Consider the following 16,443-nt stretch of genomic DNA (forward strand, 5'->3'; position numbering starts at 1 on the left):
CTTTTTATTTAATTGTCACTTTATCTACACTTGATTCACAGAATACAAAACAGCACATTCCATAAATAATATAGTCTCTTTTTACAACGTCTTACATATTTAATGCTTTGTACATGTACAAGCATACAGTGCTATACATGCCACTTGTTATATTCTTTTGTTGTGAAGGGTATGACAATAAAACTTGGGCATATTTTTTAGTGACCAAATTTCTAACAGCCGATACACATGCGTACGTTTGCTATTTGCCCGGTCATATATGACCTCAACTGGGCTCTGGACTTTGACCAACAATATTGAAGGCATGAACAAGTACAAAACCTCTTCCGGTAAGTGTGACAAAGCAAAACCAAATAAACATTCTCCCAAGTGTGCAGAGGCCTCAAATATGCTCATCAGACGAAGATAAGATTCTTTCGGTCGTAATCTCCAGAGATACAAACTTTTTTAGAGAAACAAAAGTTTGAGTCTGACACTTATACTACAAATATCTCAGACAGGAGGTAAGTCAGCTAACAAAAATATCAACTTATCACAGATTTGTAGATATTCGGCACAGGCAAGCTGTTGATGTACAATTTTTTAGAGCCACTTAGTTTCATGGTTTACAGCGAATTCCCGGTGCCTTATACGGGACCTCGGTGAGATACAATGTGCCTGCCTAGACGTTACTCTCATTACTCTTTATTGCTGCTCATCGCAGCGAACATCCTGATGAACCTTGTAACTCAGTTGCTTTTCGACACCATAGCGAAGTCGTTGTTTTCATGATCAAACATCCTAGATCGCTATGTCCCTGTACAACATCGTTCTTTGCCTGGAAGGCGCATAGTTCATAAGCTCGCGATCTCAGAACTTTGGAACTAAAGATGTGGCCGCAGAGCTTGTTCAAGATGGCTGGGAAACAAACTTGTAACACGACATTGGCAGCCCATTGGAAATATCGCAAGTCTTTGTCATCATGATTAGAGAGCTTGTTCGAGATAGCTGGCAAACTGGTAGACCTCGTCGAGTTGTGCCACGGCAAACTGTTTACTGATGTTATGTACTTCTATTGCCCCTTCTGCAGTGGTCGTTACCTGTGGAAGACCAAACAAAAAACGGATTAGCAATTGCCAAGTTCAGAAAAGTACTCCAGTAAAATTCTAAGTAAAGTCTGTGCATATTTGGTCTTGCAACACTCTCAGCCTTAGTTTGGACTACGACAATGCTTTGGGGGGGGAGGGGGGTGGACGAAATGACGAGACACTCCCTCTTTCTCCGAATCTTGGATCTGCCCCGAGAAAGATGATCAACAATCCTTAAGCAAGAATTACCAGTAAGATCTTACCATTTGAGGTTGTCTGCCAGGAAGGCCGAGTCCTGTGGCACTATGATCATTCGATAGACAGAAACTTGTCACTCTGAAAAAAAGATAATGAACTATTCATGAAGTTGTTTCATAGACAGTGTGCTGGTGCAGCACAGAAACCAGGTGGAAAGAATCTCAGGTAATGGTGCCTCATTCAACAGGCAAAGCAATGTAGCAATGTAGGTCAGCTGTCTTGCTCACTCCCCCTGTTAATTTTCATTTGGCTTCAGACCGTCCTCTGTACAAAATCTTGGATATGCCCCTGGGACTTCCAGATCACGAGCTTTGCACTCTTAAGAAATATGCCATGATCTCCCTTTGAAATTTTACTCACCTTGATTTACTAATTTTTTCACTGATTTGTGGTGCGGCATCGTTTTTAAGAAGATCAAAAACGTGGATTAAAGACGACTCGTCGATGACAAAGAAAACACTCGGTCGACTCTTCGACCACTGAATGTTGCGTATTGCCTTCCCTCCCGTCGCGTTCGGCCAAGACATTATGGGATGTTCTAAAATGAGCAAATCATACCGATAAGAGATTTGTAACCGCTACAGAAAGTGGGATGATCGTAAATCTATATTTATGACAGAGAGTTTATGTCAGAGTCATGTACTCTTCAAAAATAATATACCTTATGGGAGCAGTACTTGTAGAGATACTCTAGAACTGGAAGTGTTTGCGTGTCCTTTCTTTCAGGAGTTTGCAAAAGGCCATTTGATTGCAGAATGGAGGCAAATAACATTACATGTAATTGTCGGGGCTCCCCAAAGGTTCAAAAATACCTAAAACACTTCCTGATTACCCAAAATTCCACCTACAAATGTAATCTTATAACTGGCAGCACTCCCAAGTCCCATGCCAGTCATTCATGAAAATAAGGCAATTAAGATTCCTGTTAGAGGGTGGTGTGTCTGGCCTGTCGAATACTTACCAAAGTTAGCATTATGTAACCGAGCGCTTCCATCCCCGCAACCAACCTGGAATGGAATGATGTATCAAGACAATATCCACAAACCTATATTCTCCAAAGGTATGATTCAGATGGAAAAACCCAAGTGACCTACTCCAAATAATCAGACTAATGCAATCAAAGATATTATCTGAACTCATCAGTCTAGGACCGTATTCCCTATCAATTGGATTGGTTCACAAATTATGCTCCTGCAAACAGTAAAGTCTTTCCAAACTGAACTACTTACCAAAAAGACCGGCTGGTCAAATGGAGAGAAGTCTATAGATAAGATGTCAACAGGACTCTCGACTTCTGGACGGAATGACTTTGGCGGCGCCCGGCCTGTGTGGCGCACACCATGGACAACAAAACCCTGGAATTTGAAAAGCAACAAGTTAACACTGACGATGAAATAATTTCAACAGCAAGTTCAAAATTTGACCAATGTGATTACATATGGGTAACATTGCTCACTGACAGTGTGTCAGTACCAATATTGGAACGAGATGGTATCAGCAGAATCAGGCTACTAACAATGATGGCCCAGCTTACTCTCTGAGAAGCCAAAAAACAAGATTGCGAAGAGCAGACATACTAGATTTACGCGTGGATGTCTACTGCAGAAAGAAATCTCTTAATACTCACCGAATCAGTTCCAGCGTAGAAGTGATTGGGGTCGGACGGCAGGAGCTGCATATCAAATGCGTGGAGCGGACTCCTCATGAGTGGGTTACGGACGGGATTTTCTAATTTTATGGACGAACTCAGCAGCAGTTTTATTTTACCACCTGGCGCGAGGCCGAGGTCAGACTCGGACCCAGCAATATCTGGGTTGTTAATTTCAGCAACAACCTGAAAGAAAGGCCAAATTTCCTAAATCAATCTGTAGAATATTGAATGAAAAGGTCACCACCACACATTATAGTCATAGAATTAGCCCCCCCCCCCCCCCCCCCCCCCCCCAATACCACCACCACCGCTGTCTTTGACACAACATTGTTCAGCAATTACATTCTGGGAAACATCTATTTTGAACGTGACCTCAATTTCAGCCCACCTGTGTAGGCCTATGCTAGGATGCAGTTATCCCCTGCAACCCCGAGCAGTCAGCAACATTTGAGAACTAGGAAAATTGGAATGATTTTGATGACAGCACATGGTAATGCAAGAGCAGGAACCAGGTGGGAAATGGCAGCCAAAAGAACAAGGTGAAACACTCACCCAAACATGTAAGACGGCTGATTCTTCTAGAGAGGCAAGTTGGAACGAAAGACCGGAACCAACATCTGAAAAGAAATAAAACTGATCAGTAAATTTAATTGGAGGTGCAGCCAACCTGGTCAGTTCTCTTGGGCCACATCTACACTTCTGAATATTGAGTGGTAGGCACAAATTGTCTTTAGCCGATGACTTTACTGCCCCTTGCTAGATGTTTGACATTACAGTAAACTCGAACCAAGTCTAAATCCAAAGACTTCAGTGCCCCTTGTTGTATAAACAGATGCATGACCTAATGATGGGTGTAAAGTCAAGCCGAGTCCGTAACCAAAGACATAAAATGTCCCTTGTAAGATTCAGTACATCATAATGGCTGTCAATTCATGCCAAGTCTATAATCAAAGACTTCAATGCTCCTTGTCAATTGCTGCATAAATGAAGTACTTACCACTATCACTTTTGCTCGGATCCAACAGAGAAGACTTGGCACTGGAAAAAAATCAAAACAATATTGATAACAATTCTACTCTATTTTGTATAAACATCAGATTTATAACTAGAGAGATAATTTCCATGGAAAGAGCAAGTCGAAACTCGGCAGGATGCAAGGCATCTGTAATTTGGGTCCCCATGAGTGATTCCAAATGGTTTGAGTCAAAATCCTACCCACTTAGTTTGAAATACAAAGTTACCAAAAGAGCATTTGAGAGTGTTTCCCACTCAAGTGCCATCATACAATGAAAGTGTGTTTTGCTAACTCAGATAATTCCATTATAGTGGTTTTACTGTCAGGTCAGCAAAATTCCCTGCGGAAGATGGGACAGCCACCTGACGAGATGAGTTTTCCTGGTTCAGCCAGGTCTTTAAAGCTAAGGACCAAAGGCCTTCTCAATTTTCAAAGGACTCAATGAGGACCATCTCACCCTTGCCATACAATGCAATGGATGTCTCAAAACAAATACAACAACACGGAAAGCTGCAGCAAAATCATCACATGCAACTTGCAATACTCGAGCTGACGAGTCATTAAACACCTACATGCGGCTATAAACACCTACCGGTACATGTGGCTATAAACACCTACATGTGGCTATAAACACCTACATGTGGCTATAAACATCTACGACATGTATCACAACATCCAACTACATGTAAAACATACAACCAACTTTACTTCACAGGGTGAATCAAAATTCATGCATCATTTGTGCTTTCATTACTTCCGACAGCCATTTTTTTCAAACCAGGAACAGTACAAGGTGTTTGAATAGAACAGTTTCACTATCTTGGTTTGACTTAAGGCATGTGGGTTCAGTATCCTGATAGTGATGTCTTATCTCAGGCTGCTGGCAACTGTATTTCCCGCTCCGTGAAAAACAACTGGACACCAAATCAGAAATATTTTGTTACCATCATTGTTATCAACAAATAAAAAACAAGATTTCTTCGGTCAAAGGGTTAATGTTACATTTCTTTGCTTGGGATCAATCATAATTTCATGTCATGCTGTTTTATTTCATTATAAGAAATTGTTAAATGGGGTTTGGGTTACAGGATGTCGCCAAAAAAAGGTAACCCACATGTCTTGGTCTAGTAAGATCACGCTATGAGCTTGACGCCATCTTTGATGGATGGTGAGGGATGCGTGACCTTTCAAACAGTGCTACCAATGGAAAGCTGGTAGCTTCATCTTTCCGATGCAGCCATTAAGTATGTCATTAAGTTCAATCCTCGGACTAACTACTCGACCAGAACATATGGATACCTTTATATTGGGACACACTGTATATCAGTCTGCAAATGTGCAACAGAGGTAATCACACACATTAAGACATATTGTATTGAAAACTGTACCTTTCAGCTAAAACATCATTCCCTTTGAATTTGCTAAAATTTGGAGACAAAAGGTCAGGTTTTGTATGACCAAATTAACCAAGAGTTGGCTAAAGAATACATGTTAGAACAATTTTCGAACACATGGACAGCCTTCTTCCCATACTTTTAGCTTCCTCCAAGTTTGTGCACAAAACAAACTTCACCAAAAGACAGCAGTCTTCCATGAATGAGCTTTATAGGATACATTTGTCGGAACAACACAAAAACTTTGACTAACACGCTCAATGCTCATTTAAGGTGCAATAACTGATTTAAAAAACAAGTTGCAGAAAGGGGTTAAATTAAAATATCCCATACATGTCCTCTTCAAAGAATATTTTTATGCTTTGTGCACACAAGGACAAAGATATTATTACGATTTCGTGTACGCATTCTGGTGTATGACTGACACAGCAGTACGGTGCAAGTCCCTCATAATGGTAAGAGCAGTAAAAATCAAGACGGATCAATACCTTTCCGTTGGGGAAATAATCGGTAGGACGGACACAACAGCACTGTGGTGGTTTTCATTCCCTGTTACGCCGGCTAAAATAGAAAACGAGACATTATCACTATCATCAGAGTCAGACATCCATAGGCCAGCTGACAGATATGCAGAGTCAAGACTGCTGCTGATCTTTGCCTAGGTACCGAGTGCTGACATAGACAAAACATGTCTTGTCATGATTCAAGCTGAAGTCTATGAACAAACATGCTGGTGATAAGTGACATTCCTCAGTCAACGATCATACACTGGGCACAAATTGAGGTCGACTATAAAACACGTTTTAAAATCAAAACAATTGGGCGCAAAAAACCCCTGTGAGCTACCTGTGCTGTAGGTTGGATGGCGGAATACCCAATCTTGGCCTTCCATCACCTCGCTCTGATGAAGGGAGGACGTCTCGCGGAGATCCCACACGACAACAGAACCATCTCTCTGTAAAAACAAACCGCAAAACATGCAGGGTATCATCTTCTTCTGATTTTTAAGGCCTGTCTCCACTAAAGCGGTTAATTGTTATGGTTTTGTTGCTCTTACAGGATTTTACATCGTCATCAACTCAACACCTGTACACTAACTATTGCTGTTTGGCAAGAGAAAACAAATACTTTCAGTTAAATATCATTTCCTTAAATCGCGAAATATATTTCTCCTGTTCTCAGAGGCAGATGAGATAGTCTTACCATTCCGCCAAAAGCTAGCGTTGCCTTGTTTGGACTAAAACAACAGCAGACGGGCTGAGTCGAGCAGATCAACACCCTGGAACGAAAAACAAAATAAAAGTGGGACTTTACAAGCAAATGTACTTATAAAGTGCTTACTTTTGAGGGGTTGAATACAGTGGTACTCCACAAACAACTGTATAAAGTGCTTACTTTTGAGGGGTTTAATACAGTGGGACTTCACAAACAACTGTATAAAGTGCTTACTTTTGAGGGGTTGAGTACAGTGGGACTTGCAAACAATTGTACATATAAAGTGCTTACTTTTGAGGTCTTGAGGGTTCATTGACATTCCACACACAAACTATACCATTTTTGCGCCACCGGTCGCGGGGCGATGGCTGAAATAAACATACCAGACATTACATTTACAGCGAAATAGCAATAAAAGTAAATTCACTACCTCTTTCGCGGTGTCAACTAAAGCCAGTCAACTATGACACGGTGTCAACTAAAGCAGGTCAACTATGACACAATGTAGACTTAGGTCGGTCAACTATGACACAGTGTCAACTGAAGTTGGTCAACTATGACAGTGTCGACTTTGGTCGGTCAACTATGACACGTTGGCAACTTAAGCTGGTCAACTGTGACACCTGTCACCCATGGGCTGTGTAACATTACTATTTGTCATCACACTATTACAGTGGTCAGCCACGTACCTTTGGCCAGGTCTATCTGAAAATCACTTGCCACAACATTTATCAATATGGGAAACCTACCTCGGTTGGCATGCTGTACACGGTCAGCAGCAGATATGACTGGATCGGGGAGAAACAACTAAAGACAACGTGGCGAGTCTTCAGGAAGGGCGGAACACCGAGCTGCACGAAGTTGTCACTGAGACTGATGTTTGATTGGCTCCCGCCCAGTTCTTGCTGGTTTTTGTGGGCGAGCTGTTCTTCCAACAGTATCGCTATGACCTGGAATTAGAGGTAGTTCGGGAAGAGGAAATTAGAAATGTGATCTCAATGATATGGTTGCACTTCACCAGTTTAGTGGAAACAATTAACATCAGCATGATTTGCCTGTTCAGCGTACACATTCACTTCCTCTTCTTGATGATAGCATGCACTGGAGCTGGAGGCCAGAAGTAGGTCAAACCACATTGAGGCTCAAAGCTATCAAGCTCCAAGATCATTGAAAACCAAGGAAATAAGAATGAGCAGAATACAAACCTGTCCAGCTTTTTGTATAAACGTGCCAAGTCTTGACGTGTCTTCTTCTGTCTTTGTGATGTTATCATCATCTTCCATCTCTTCACCATCAGCCGCTGAAAGAAACATAACATATCGATAAAAACACAAAAATGTTGATGCAATCCACATGCTTTTTCATCATCCTTTGCCTTTGCATTTTCGCAAAGTTCTCCTGAATTCTTGCCAATGTACACCACGACAACGACGGACACTGCAGTATTGTATAGACTCACCTAGACGGTGAGCCAAAGAGGCCAATGACGCAAATCTCTGAGTCGTGTACCTACCCCCGCAAGCTGTGTAATCCTCCGGTGGATGCTGACACCATTTTGTCCGCACGTCAATTTCTTCTGTCTGTATTTCACGATCAATGTTGTCTTCATTGGTTTGGACATAAGCCTGAATTGAATTTTTAAATGCACTTCAGGAGAGCAGCACAATCAAGATTTTGACCAGTTAGAAAGATACGAGATTCAATGTTTGGCCAGTTACACTATAGCTATCAATATGGCTGAAGCGGTAACCTGAGGGGGCCTTGAGGATGCCTAATGACCAGGCCCTGGCTAATCAAAACAATAAATAAACCTACAAGTATATTCTCAACAAATTTCACTAGCATGGTATTTACTTCAACTCAGCCTCAAGAGGATATTACCCCTGGCTAATAGGACTTACAGTACAATAACTAAATGACTCAGAAGTTGCATGCCTTTACGCCTGGGCCCTGGCTAATCAAAACAATGAATAAACCTACAAGTAGATACTCACCTGCTTTGTATTTGAGCGGCCAAAGTTCATGATGTACATGTCATACTCCCGGACAGGCGGCAAATCGAACATGTCGAATGCAGACACATCCAAGTCGACCATCTTTAAGATCTCATTCCCTCGTTCCTTGGCTTTTGACGCAGCTTTCCGACTCATCTGCCGCTGTTTTGCCGAGACAAAATTGATGAACGATCGACCTGCCGTGTTTCTGGAGGACTGGGTATCGCGTCGTCGATCGAATCGAGGTTCGTCTTCATCCTGGAAAAGAAATAAAAATTTGCGTATTGAATTGCTGAAACTGCGAGCTAATTCGAGCAAAATTAGTCGAGCGATGAAAGGATGAAGTATTATCAGAAGAATGAAATTATGAAACCGTCCCGAATAACTTTAAAGGGGTACGCCGTTCGTAATTACTGGTGGTCCAGGTAAAAAATGCAGTTATACGCAATGCCCTAGTGCAGTTATCATGCATATAGATTTGCCACATGTTAATACTTACATCAGAGTAAGTTCGCGATGACGCTGACATTATTCTTGTGTTTTCTTCATTCATGGCACGCATAACTTCTGCCATCTCTCGCTTCTCCTGAAAATGCGTCACAGAGATATTGTAAGATTTCATAAAATCTGATACGAAATCTTGTTCATCATTATTTTTGAAAAAATTATTTGAAAAAATATTTTCGGTGCCTATCTGCTCCTGCCTCGAAGTGCGGTATCACTTCTTCTGGTCTAAAAAAATTCCAAAGGACATGAATTAAATAATATTATTATAAATTAAAAGTCATGCAATACCTATATGACCAGCACGAAACTTCATGTAGCAAACCCAAAATCTGGTACATTTATCAAACAATTATCAAGACTGTTCTATTGTGAAGGTGCTCCAACTTCCTGGGGAAAAGCGTATTAAAAAACTTAGTAAATTGTTAAATGATATTATGCTAATAAGGTTGGTGTTAAGCAAGAGAAGACAGGGGTTAACACACTACATGCACACTTACAACCATTTTCTTTTTCTGTCCTTAACCAAAAGGATAATAGAGCCACCACCAGTTTTTAAAAATGCACCATCAACAGGTCATATCATTATGAGTGAAATGACAAATAGAAAGACACATGTGTATAGAAAGACATGTGTGTTATCTTTAGGCAATGTGCAGTATCATCATATTGGTCAGCAAATACATGACCATGAATGTCAAAATGATAAGGTAACATGAGTGCACCACCACTGATGGGCATGCACATGTAAATGTACTCTACATCACCTGATGTACAGCAACATCATAGAGCGCAGTGCAGTTGAACTGGTGTACTCTACATCACCTGATGTACAACCACATCATAGAGCGCAGTGCAGTTGAACTGGTGTACTCTACATCACCTGATGTACAACAACATGATTGAGCGCAGTGCAGTTGAACTGGTGTACTCTACATCACCTGATGTACAACAACATCATAGAGCACAGTGCAGTTGAACTGGTGTACTCTACATCACCTGATGTACAACAACATCATAGAGCGCAGTGCAGTTGAACTGGTGTACTCTACATCACCTGATGTACAACAACATCATAGAGCGCAGTGCAGTTGAACTGGTGTACTCTACATCACCTGATGTACAACAACATCATAGAGCGCAGTGCAGTTGAACTGGTGTACTCTACATCACCTGATGTACAACAACATCATAGAGCACAGTGCAGTTGAACTGGTGTAATTTCATCACTTTGGCATCCAAGGTCATGCGCTAATGACATTTATGACAGCAAAATGTCTATGTTGGATACGACTGAATTTGCTTTGTGAGCCAAAAGATTGATAAGCACGACAGAGTGTGAGGAAGAATACACTAAAAATCCATTTGTGAAGTTGATGAAAGGCAGGGTTAACCTGTGCAGGCCATATATATACAGTGGATAAACATAACGCGTGAGAACCTACAGGATCTGGGTCATTTATATCCCAGACTGGTTGTTTCCGACCCTCGGGGCGGGCCGAAGTGTCGCTGCTCTCGTCTTTGTCCCCCTGGTGAGGAATGAACAAAACAGAAACTCATTCAAACAAAAACGACTTAACTGGTGAAAACGTAACGATTTCTATCAAAACATATACTATAAAACTTTTGTCTCATGCAAAGGACGACACACTTTAGTTGATCTTCATGCAAATTTATTCATGTTTTAATCAATCTCCAAGTAAGTTCAGCTGATTTTCATGCAAATTGCTAAATACTTCAAAAACGGCTCCAAGTAATTTTGAGGAAGACTTTCCTTTGGGTGTCATTTTGACCAGAGAAGATCCTGGCCAACTGATGCAATGCCACAACTTGCTTGATAACGTACCTCACTCTCATCCTCAAAGTCATCATCATAATCCTGGAAAAAGAGATGTTATAAAGTCAAGTTACATGCTATATTAGATATGCCACCACATCCCCACTGAATCCTGTGAAATTCTTCCATCTTTTCTATTCACTTCTAGGTGCAAGGTAAGGTGCTGTCACTGTGGTCACAATGGCCCCAGTGACTCACTTTGCCTGGTTATATACCTCTAAACAAGTTCAACAAGTATATAATCTTGTGAATAGTTTTCAAATATTTCGCTTCTATTAGACCTTTACCTCAAATTCTTCATCTTCATAATTATATTCGTCATCATCTCCTGCGGCATCACCATTCTGAAGATCGGCCTTGGCCGTTTCTGCTGCCGATTTCTTCTGGAGTTCTTCCTCCTCCCGTTTCTGAGCTTCCCGCTCCTCACGTCTTTTTCTGTGCCTCTCCTCTCTCTCCTGGAAACAACCAATGGAATTGAGGAAACCGACATGACACCAGGACAGCCGTAACTGCATACGATAAATTTCCACGCCTATTTATTTTTCAGATTTCTTTAGATATCTGTTAAACATGAAATATTGACGAAAAAGGCGCACAAAAACTTGGTAGCATACAGTACATGGAAAGCAAAGCAGACGATGAATCTAATGGGTAATTAGGCCTACATTACCTTGCCCAATATATTCTTTATAGAACTTTAAAATGTCCTAGCTGATACTTAACTCTGCACTCAATGTTAAAAAAATATAGAGGCACTGAATGCATCTAAAACACTACAAGTACATGCATCATGCACAATCTCTGTACAAATATAACACTTTTGTCAGTTGCACACAGCACAAGGGTTTTCATTACAAGAATTTCGCAACAATTCACCTTTTCCTTCCATCTTTCCCTCTCTTCTTCAGTCTCATCCCTCCTTTTCCGTCGCTCACTGTCCTGAAAAATATTAAAGAGAAGGTTAACAGTCATTTTCTACGAGGCTAACCCTTATATTTCATATTCTAAATCCATCCTTATGAATTCTCTATGAACCTGATAGTAGGCAGGACTCGAGTTCGAATTTCTTGCTAGGGAATCAAGCCAAAGTTTTGACAATATCTCAGCGTGTAACAGTTTTCAAATTGACTACAGTAGAACCTCTCTATTAAAGGGAACTGGAACCGTCGAGCGATTTATTCAACTTTTCGACTTTCACCGCCCGAGAAAGTCAAACTTCCAACTTCCTATTCGAGTTCAGATTTGTAGCTCCGCCCCCAGTGCCCGAGCATGCGCAGTTCAATTTGTTATTATTGAGAATCATGTGAGAATCACGTGAGTCATGCGATCTTTCATTCATGAGTTTTCGTAGTAAATTCCATAGTAGTGACGACACTCAATGATTGACAGCTAGGCGCCATGTTTCATTCATGCCTCGTTCTGATCACCCGATACGCGGGAAATGAAAACGAGGTCATACGAACTGGCTTGGCGGTTTCAGTTCCCTTTAAGGACAACCTTGGGACTGACATGTACTGTCCTTAATAGAGAGGTGTCCTGATTAGAGAGGTCAAATTGAATGGAAACAGTGTTTGCTAAGGGAGGTTCCACTGTATTTCAAAATTGAGGGTCTTGGGCAAAGTTACAAACACACATTGTAAGAAGAAGGAGTCTGTCATATGTGTTTGCGGTTTCATTCAAATCCTAAAACCAAGTGGGCCGACAGCTCATTACTCTGCCAGCTTATCTTGCAAACTTACCTCTTCCTTAGTATGTCGTCCTTCCCGACTTCCATCCTTGTCTCGATGATGTCGCCGTCTTTCCTCGTCATTGTCCTTGTCCCTGTGCCTTCGGTGTCCATCTGCGTCCTGATGAGAAATGATCAGATTATAACCACATTGGTAGAGAAGACACCGTTTTCATCTTCTTCTTCTGCGTTCAGATTTTAAGTAACCATCATAACCTCTGCTCATGCGACACATAAAAATCGGCTACTACCAACGTATAATAATATAATATTGTTATTAATGTTAATCTCCGTTTAATACCACACAGAAACCCAAATATTTCTCCTTTTGAACATGTGACCATTGACAACAACAGTACTGCCTAGCACCAAGACATAATTTTTCCCAACAAGGTTGTCCTCAATAGAGAGCTTCTTATAAACTAAAAAACCTTCAGCACCTATCACACTGCAAACCACTTACTTTCTTCTCATCTCTCTTTCTATGTTTTCTTTCTTCAGCCTACAAGGTTGATTTGTACAAATTGAAAGGAGTAAGCAAATTATGTCAGATCGTGTTGCCTACCGGAGTACAATGATACAAGAATGAAATTGTCCCAACATTTCTTAGTTGTCAAAATTGCTGAATACGACACAGTCAGAAAGGTTTTAATGAGTATTGAGTTTCAGTTTTTTTTTTGTCTTGAATCAACTCTAAGCTAAGATAGACAGCACTTTCCTGAACATAGCATAACTTAAGAGGTAAAGCGAAGCAAAAATTGCTATTGAAACAAGGTAGTAAACATCGGGGATGGTAGTCTGCCCATCAGAGACCCAACTCCCCCCCAGGACTAAAAGCTAAATACAGCTCTTGTAATGGAGCCCTTACCAACTACAACTACTATAAGCTACAGCTATATCAAAAATAATTTCAAAGAAAAGGTGAGAACAATGTTCTTTGCCATTTACCTCGTCTTTTTCTCTGGGTCTTCGTCTTCTCTCTTCGTCATGTTCCTTATCACGATGTTTCCGTCGTTCTTTCTCCTCGTCCTAAAATAACAGGAAAAAAGGCATTATCGATTTGAATTCCCCAAATCAAGTCTTTTTTAAATGTGCATTTTGTACTTGCAAGTGACTGATGATATGATCAAGCATCAAGCCAAGGCCAACCATGATGGCAAATGCTCATGGGAGTGTTAGCAGAGGAGGTAAAAAAGCCCACCTCATCTTTCTTGCGATGTCTTCTTTCCCTATCGTCTCCGCCATCCTGTTTTTTCCGTCCATCCTCCTCTTCGCGTCTCTTTCGTTCCTCGCGCCTCCGCCTCCTCTCGTCATCATCCTGGAAAAGACGCGGAGAATACACAAATGTTAAATTCGACACCACTCTCATGACATCAACTAACATCAAACTGATGTCAGGTGGCCATCAAGGACTGAATGACGTGAAACTGATGTCTTGCTAGATTGATTTCAATCTGATATAAGCAGCCATCTCTAGTAAATAATCCACCTTCAATAAATTTTTTGCCGTCGAAGTAGCACTCACCTCATTTTCATGTCTTTTCTTTCTTTCTTCATGTCGGCGTCTTCTTTCCTCCTCATCCTAAAATTTGAGAGAGGAGATTTTAAAAATTGACACCAGGTGCAAAAATTACCATACCGCTTAGCACTTCACTGCCGAAGACTGTATTACAAGCCTGGTCTATGTCCGCTCTAAACCAGGCTGTCTCTGTACATGGCTTCTCTCAATCCCCAGAGCTTATTGTTAAAACAAATCGGTTCTCGACCGCAAAGAGTTAAATTTTCCTCACCTCATTTTCATGTCTTTTCTTTCTTTCTTCATGTCTCCGTCGTCTTTCCTCATCGTCCTAAAATATAAGAGACGAAATTAACCGACTGGTTGTAAAAATTTATGGGATTTAGCTGCGTGTATTGTTTGATATTCATGGATTGTGATGTGACAAAAAGTTAGGTAAGTTTGTCAATCGATTATAGGCGGTATGGCGACATTCAGCACCGCCTCAGAGGTTTGATCATAACTGTGGAACACGGCGTCTCTGACCGTCCCTGTCTGTGGATTAGACGTTTGATCATAATACTGGTTCCCCTAAAAGTTTCACAAGATAAAACTGAGCGTCGATATAAGCCAGTTTCCTCACCCCATCTTCTTTCTTTCGCGAGTGTCTCTTTTCATCTTTGTCTCGACTTTCATTCTTGTCTCGATGTCGTCGTTCTGAAATCAGATGTTTTCTATCGGGTTCATAATATTCAAATATATTTAGCGTGCATGGATTGGAAGATCTCTCATTAGCAATAATTCAATTTTTTTATTTAGTTTTCCCAGAACCCAGTTCTTCTTCTTAAAGAGGGACTATAAGCAGGAGGAGAGGGGCTAATTTGGCCATTTTCAAGTTACTAGTAAAGAGAGTAAGGGACCCTGGTCATGCAGACTCTGCACTAAATATATCCCTCGTGCAATCATCAATCATTTCAAGCTACAGTGAGATGTCAGAGACCCTTATTGGCGACTTTGTGTAACTTTATCTTGCCTGCCTAGCTGCTGCCAATATTGCCCCTTTAAGAGGTGTCCAAGTGTGAAATGTTAAAAATCTCAGAATGGATACTGCAGAATTCTGATCTGGTGAATCTGACATTTTCGCGTCGACAAACGGCATACCTCCATCTTCTTCTTTCCTCCTCCTTCTCTCCTTATCTTCTCCATTCACATCGCGTGGCTTCTCCCTCCTCTTATCATCGCTACGATCCTTGTCCTTGTGGCGGCGCTTGTCATCGTTCATACCCTGAAACAGTTGTGGATTCAAAGTTCAACTAGACAACTTTTTTCAAGATAAAATCCTTCTACTATGATTTCACTTTTGCTCTCAGTACTGTGGGCGTATTTTGACATTTGCAGAGAACAGACAGATAATACTTGGCCAATACTTAACCCCAGGTTACAAGTAGAATTCAAGATACTATTGGAATGGTACACGTAAATAAAAGGGTTGGGACATCATTCTTTACCTTGAGGGACTTTTTGAGATCTTCTTCCCTCCATGTGTCCTCTTTGGATCTTGGCTGGAAAAGTGAGCAGAGAAGTGAATTACATTGTCTAAGTCTATAATATATTAATAGACAGTCACACATAAAACTTACAATACATCACAAGTGACAACAACACAACAAACGTAGGGAATGAAATTAGCATTCAGCAGTGGTCAGCCAGGCTGGTTAATGGCAGTTCAAGTAGCCTATTTTGAGAAGTAGGCCGAGCTACATGTCGTGTCAGCAGGTCAGGATGGTCATGTCAATGAAATGTAGTGCATTTTTGAGTGCTTTGAGAAGTGAGCAGCAGGTGCCCGTCTTTGAAACCAACTCTGACGACTTTTCAGGGAGTAAACAACACTATTCAATCATGTTTTATGATTCTACCTTGCCAGGAGGCATGACTGCCTTTCAGGACACTCTGTCCGATGTAATTTTGAAGACGAAAACGGAGTTTATTCACAGTTCATTCGATTCATTTTTCAACAAGAAAACTATTTTGGCATTTGTTGCCATGCGCAGTTCTGATGGCGTGAAATGTAAACTACTTTAATAATTTTAATTTTTAAAATAATTTTTTTCTTGTGCTACCGTTAATAAGCTAGAAAATTGAAAATTCTAGAGTTATTTTGTTAATTATTGTTGTTTAAGTGAGATAAATTTACAGTTTACCGTGAGTTGGGTCATTTTAGGCGAGTCGATTCTAAAAGTAGGGAGATGAGCTATATATGAGATTTCAGGCTAACAATATATTTACT

The 16,443-nt window shown here is 40.9% G+C and overlaps 1 protein-coding gene across 4 annotated transcripts; it reads right to left on the reverse strand.

Annotated features, from left to right (window-relative positions):
• Positions 1–2: 2 nt before the first annotated feature.
• Positions 3–16,205, reverse strand: LOC135498256 (cytoplasmic dynein 2 intermediate chain 1-like). Of its 4 annotated transcripts, XM_064788469.1 has the most exons (32): positions 16,073–16,205; positions 15,665–15,718; positions 15,318–15,441; positions 14,800–14,873; positions 14,452–14,508; positions 14,187–14,243; positions 13,863–13,979; positions 13,610–13,690; positions 13,125–13,163; positions 12,675–12,782; positions 11,812–11,874; positions 11,223–11,390; positions 10,945–10,977; positions 10,544–10,627; positions 9,094–9,180; positions 8,595–8,852; positions 8,114–8,225; positions 7,806–7,900; positions 7,350–7,550; positions 6,892–6,968; positions 6,589–6,664; positions 6,232–6,340; positions 5,874–5,946; positions 5,380–5,412; positions 3,974–4,014; positions 3,529–3,593; positions 2,953–3,159; positions 2,555–2,680; positions 2,287–2,332; positions 1,686–1,863; positions 1,331–1,403; positions 3–1,079 (listed from the first exon to the last, which is right to left on the reverse strand). In XM_064788469.1, the coding sequence occupies exons 1-32, from the start codon at positions 16,085–16,087 to the stop codon at positions 966–968; spliced, it is 3,045 nt and encodes a 1,014-aa protein (XP_064644539.1). In that variant the 5' UTR covers positions 16,088–16,205; the 3' UTR covers positions 3–965. The 4 variants fall into 4 exon arrangements, with proteins under 4 accessions (XP_064644539.1, XP_064644541.1, XP_064644542.1 ...); XM_064788471.1 differs by lacking the exon at positions 13,125–13,163; XM_064788472.1 differs by lacking the exon at positions 10,544–10,627.
• Between the last annotated feature and the right edge of the window lie 238 nt (positions 16,206–16,443).

This window comes from Lineus longissimus, chromosome 13 (assembly GCF_910592395.1).
Source record: "Lineus longissimus chromosome 13, tnLinLong1.2, whole genome shotgun sequence".
Classification (NCBI taxonomy): domain Eukaryota; kingdom Metazoa; phylum Nemertea; class Pilidiophora; order Heteronemertea; family Lineidae; genus Lineus; species Lineus longissimus.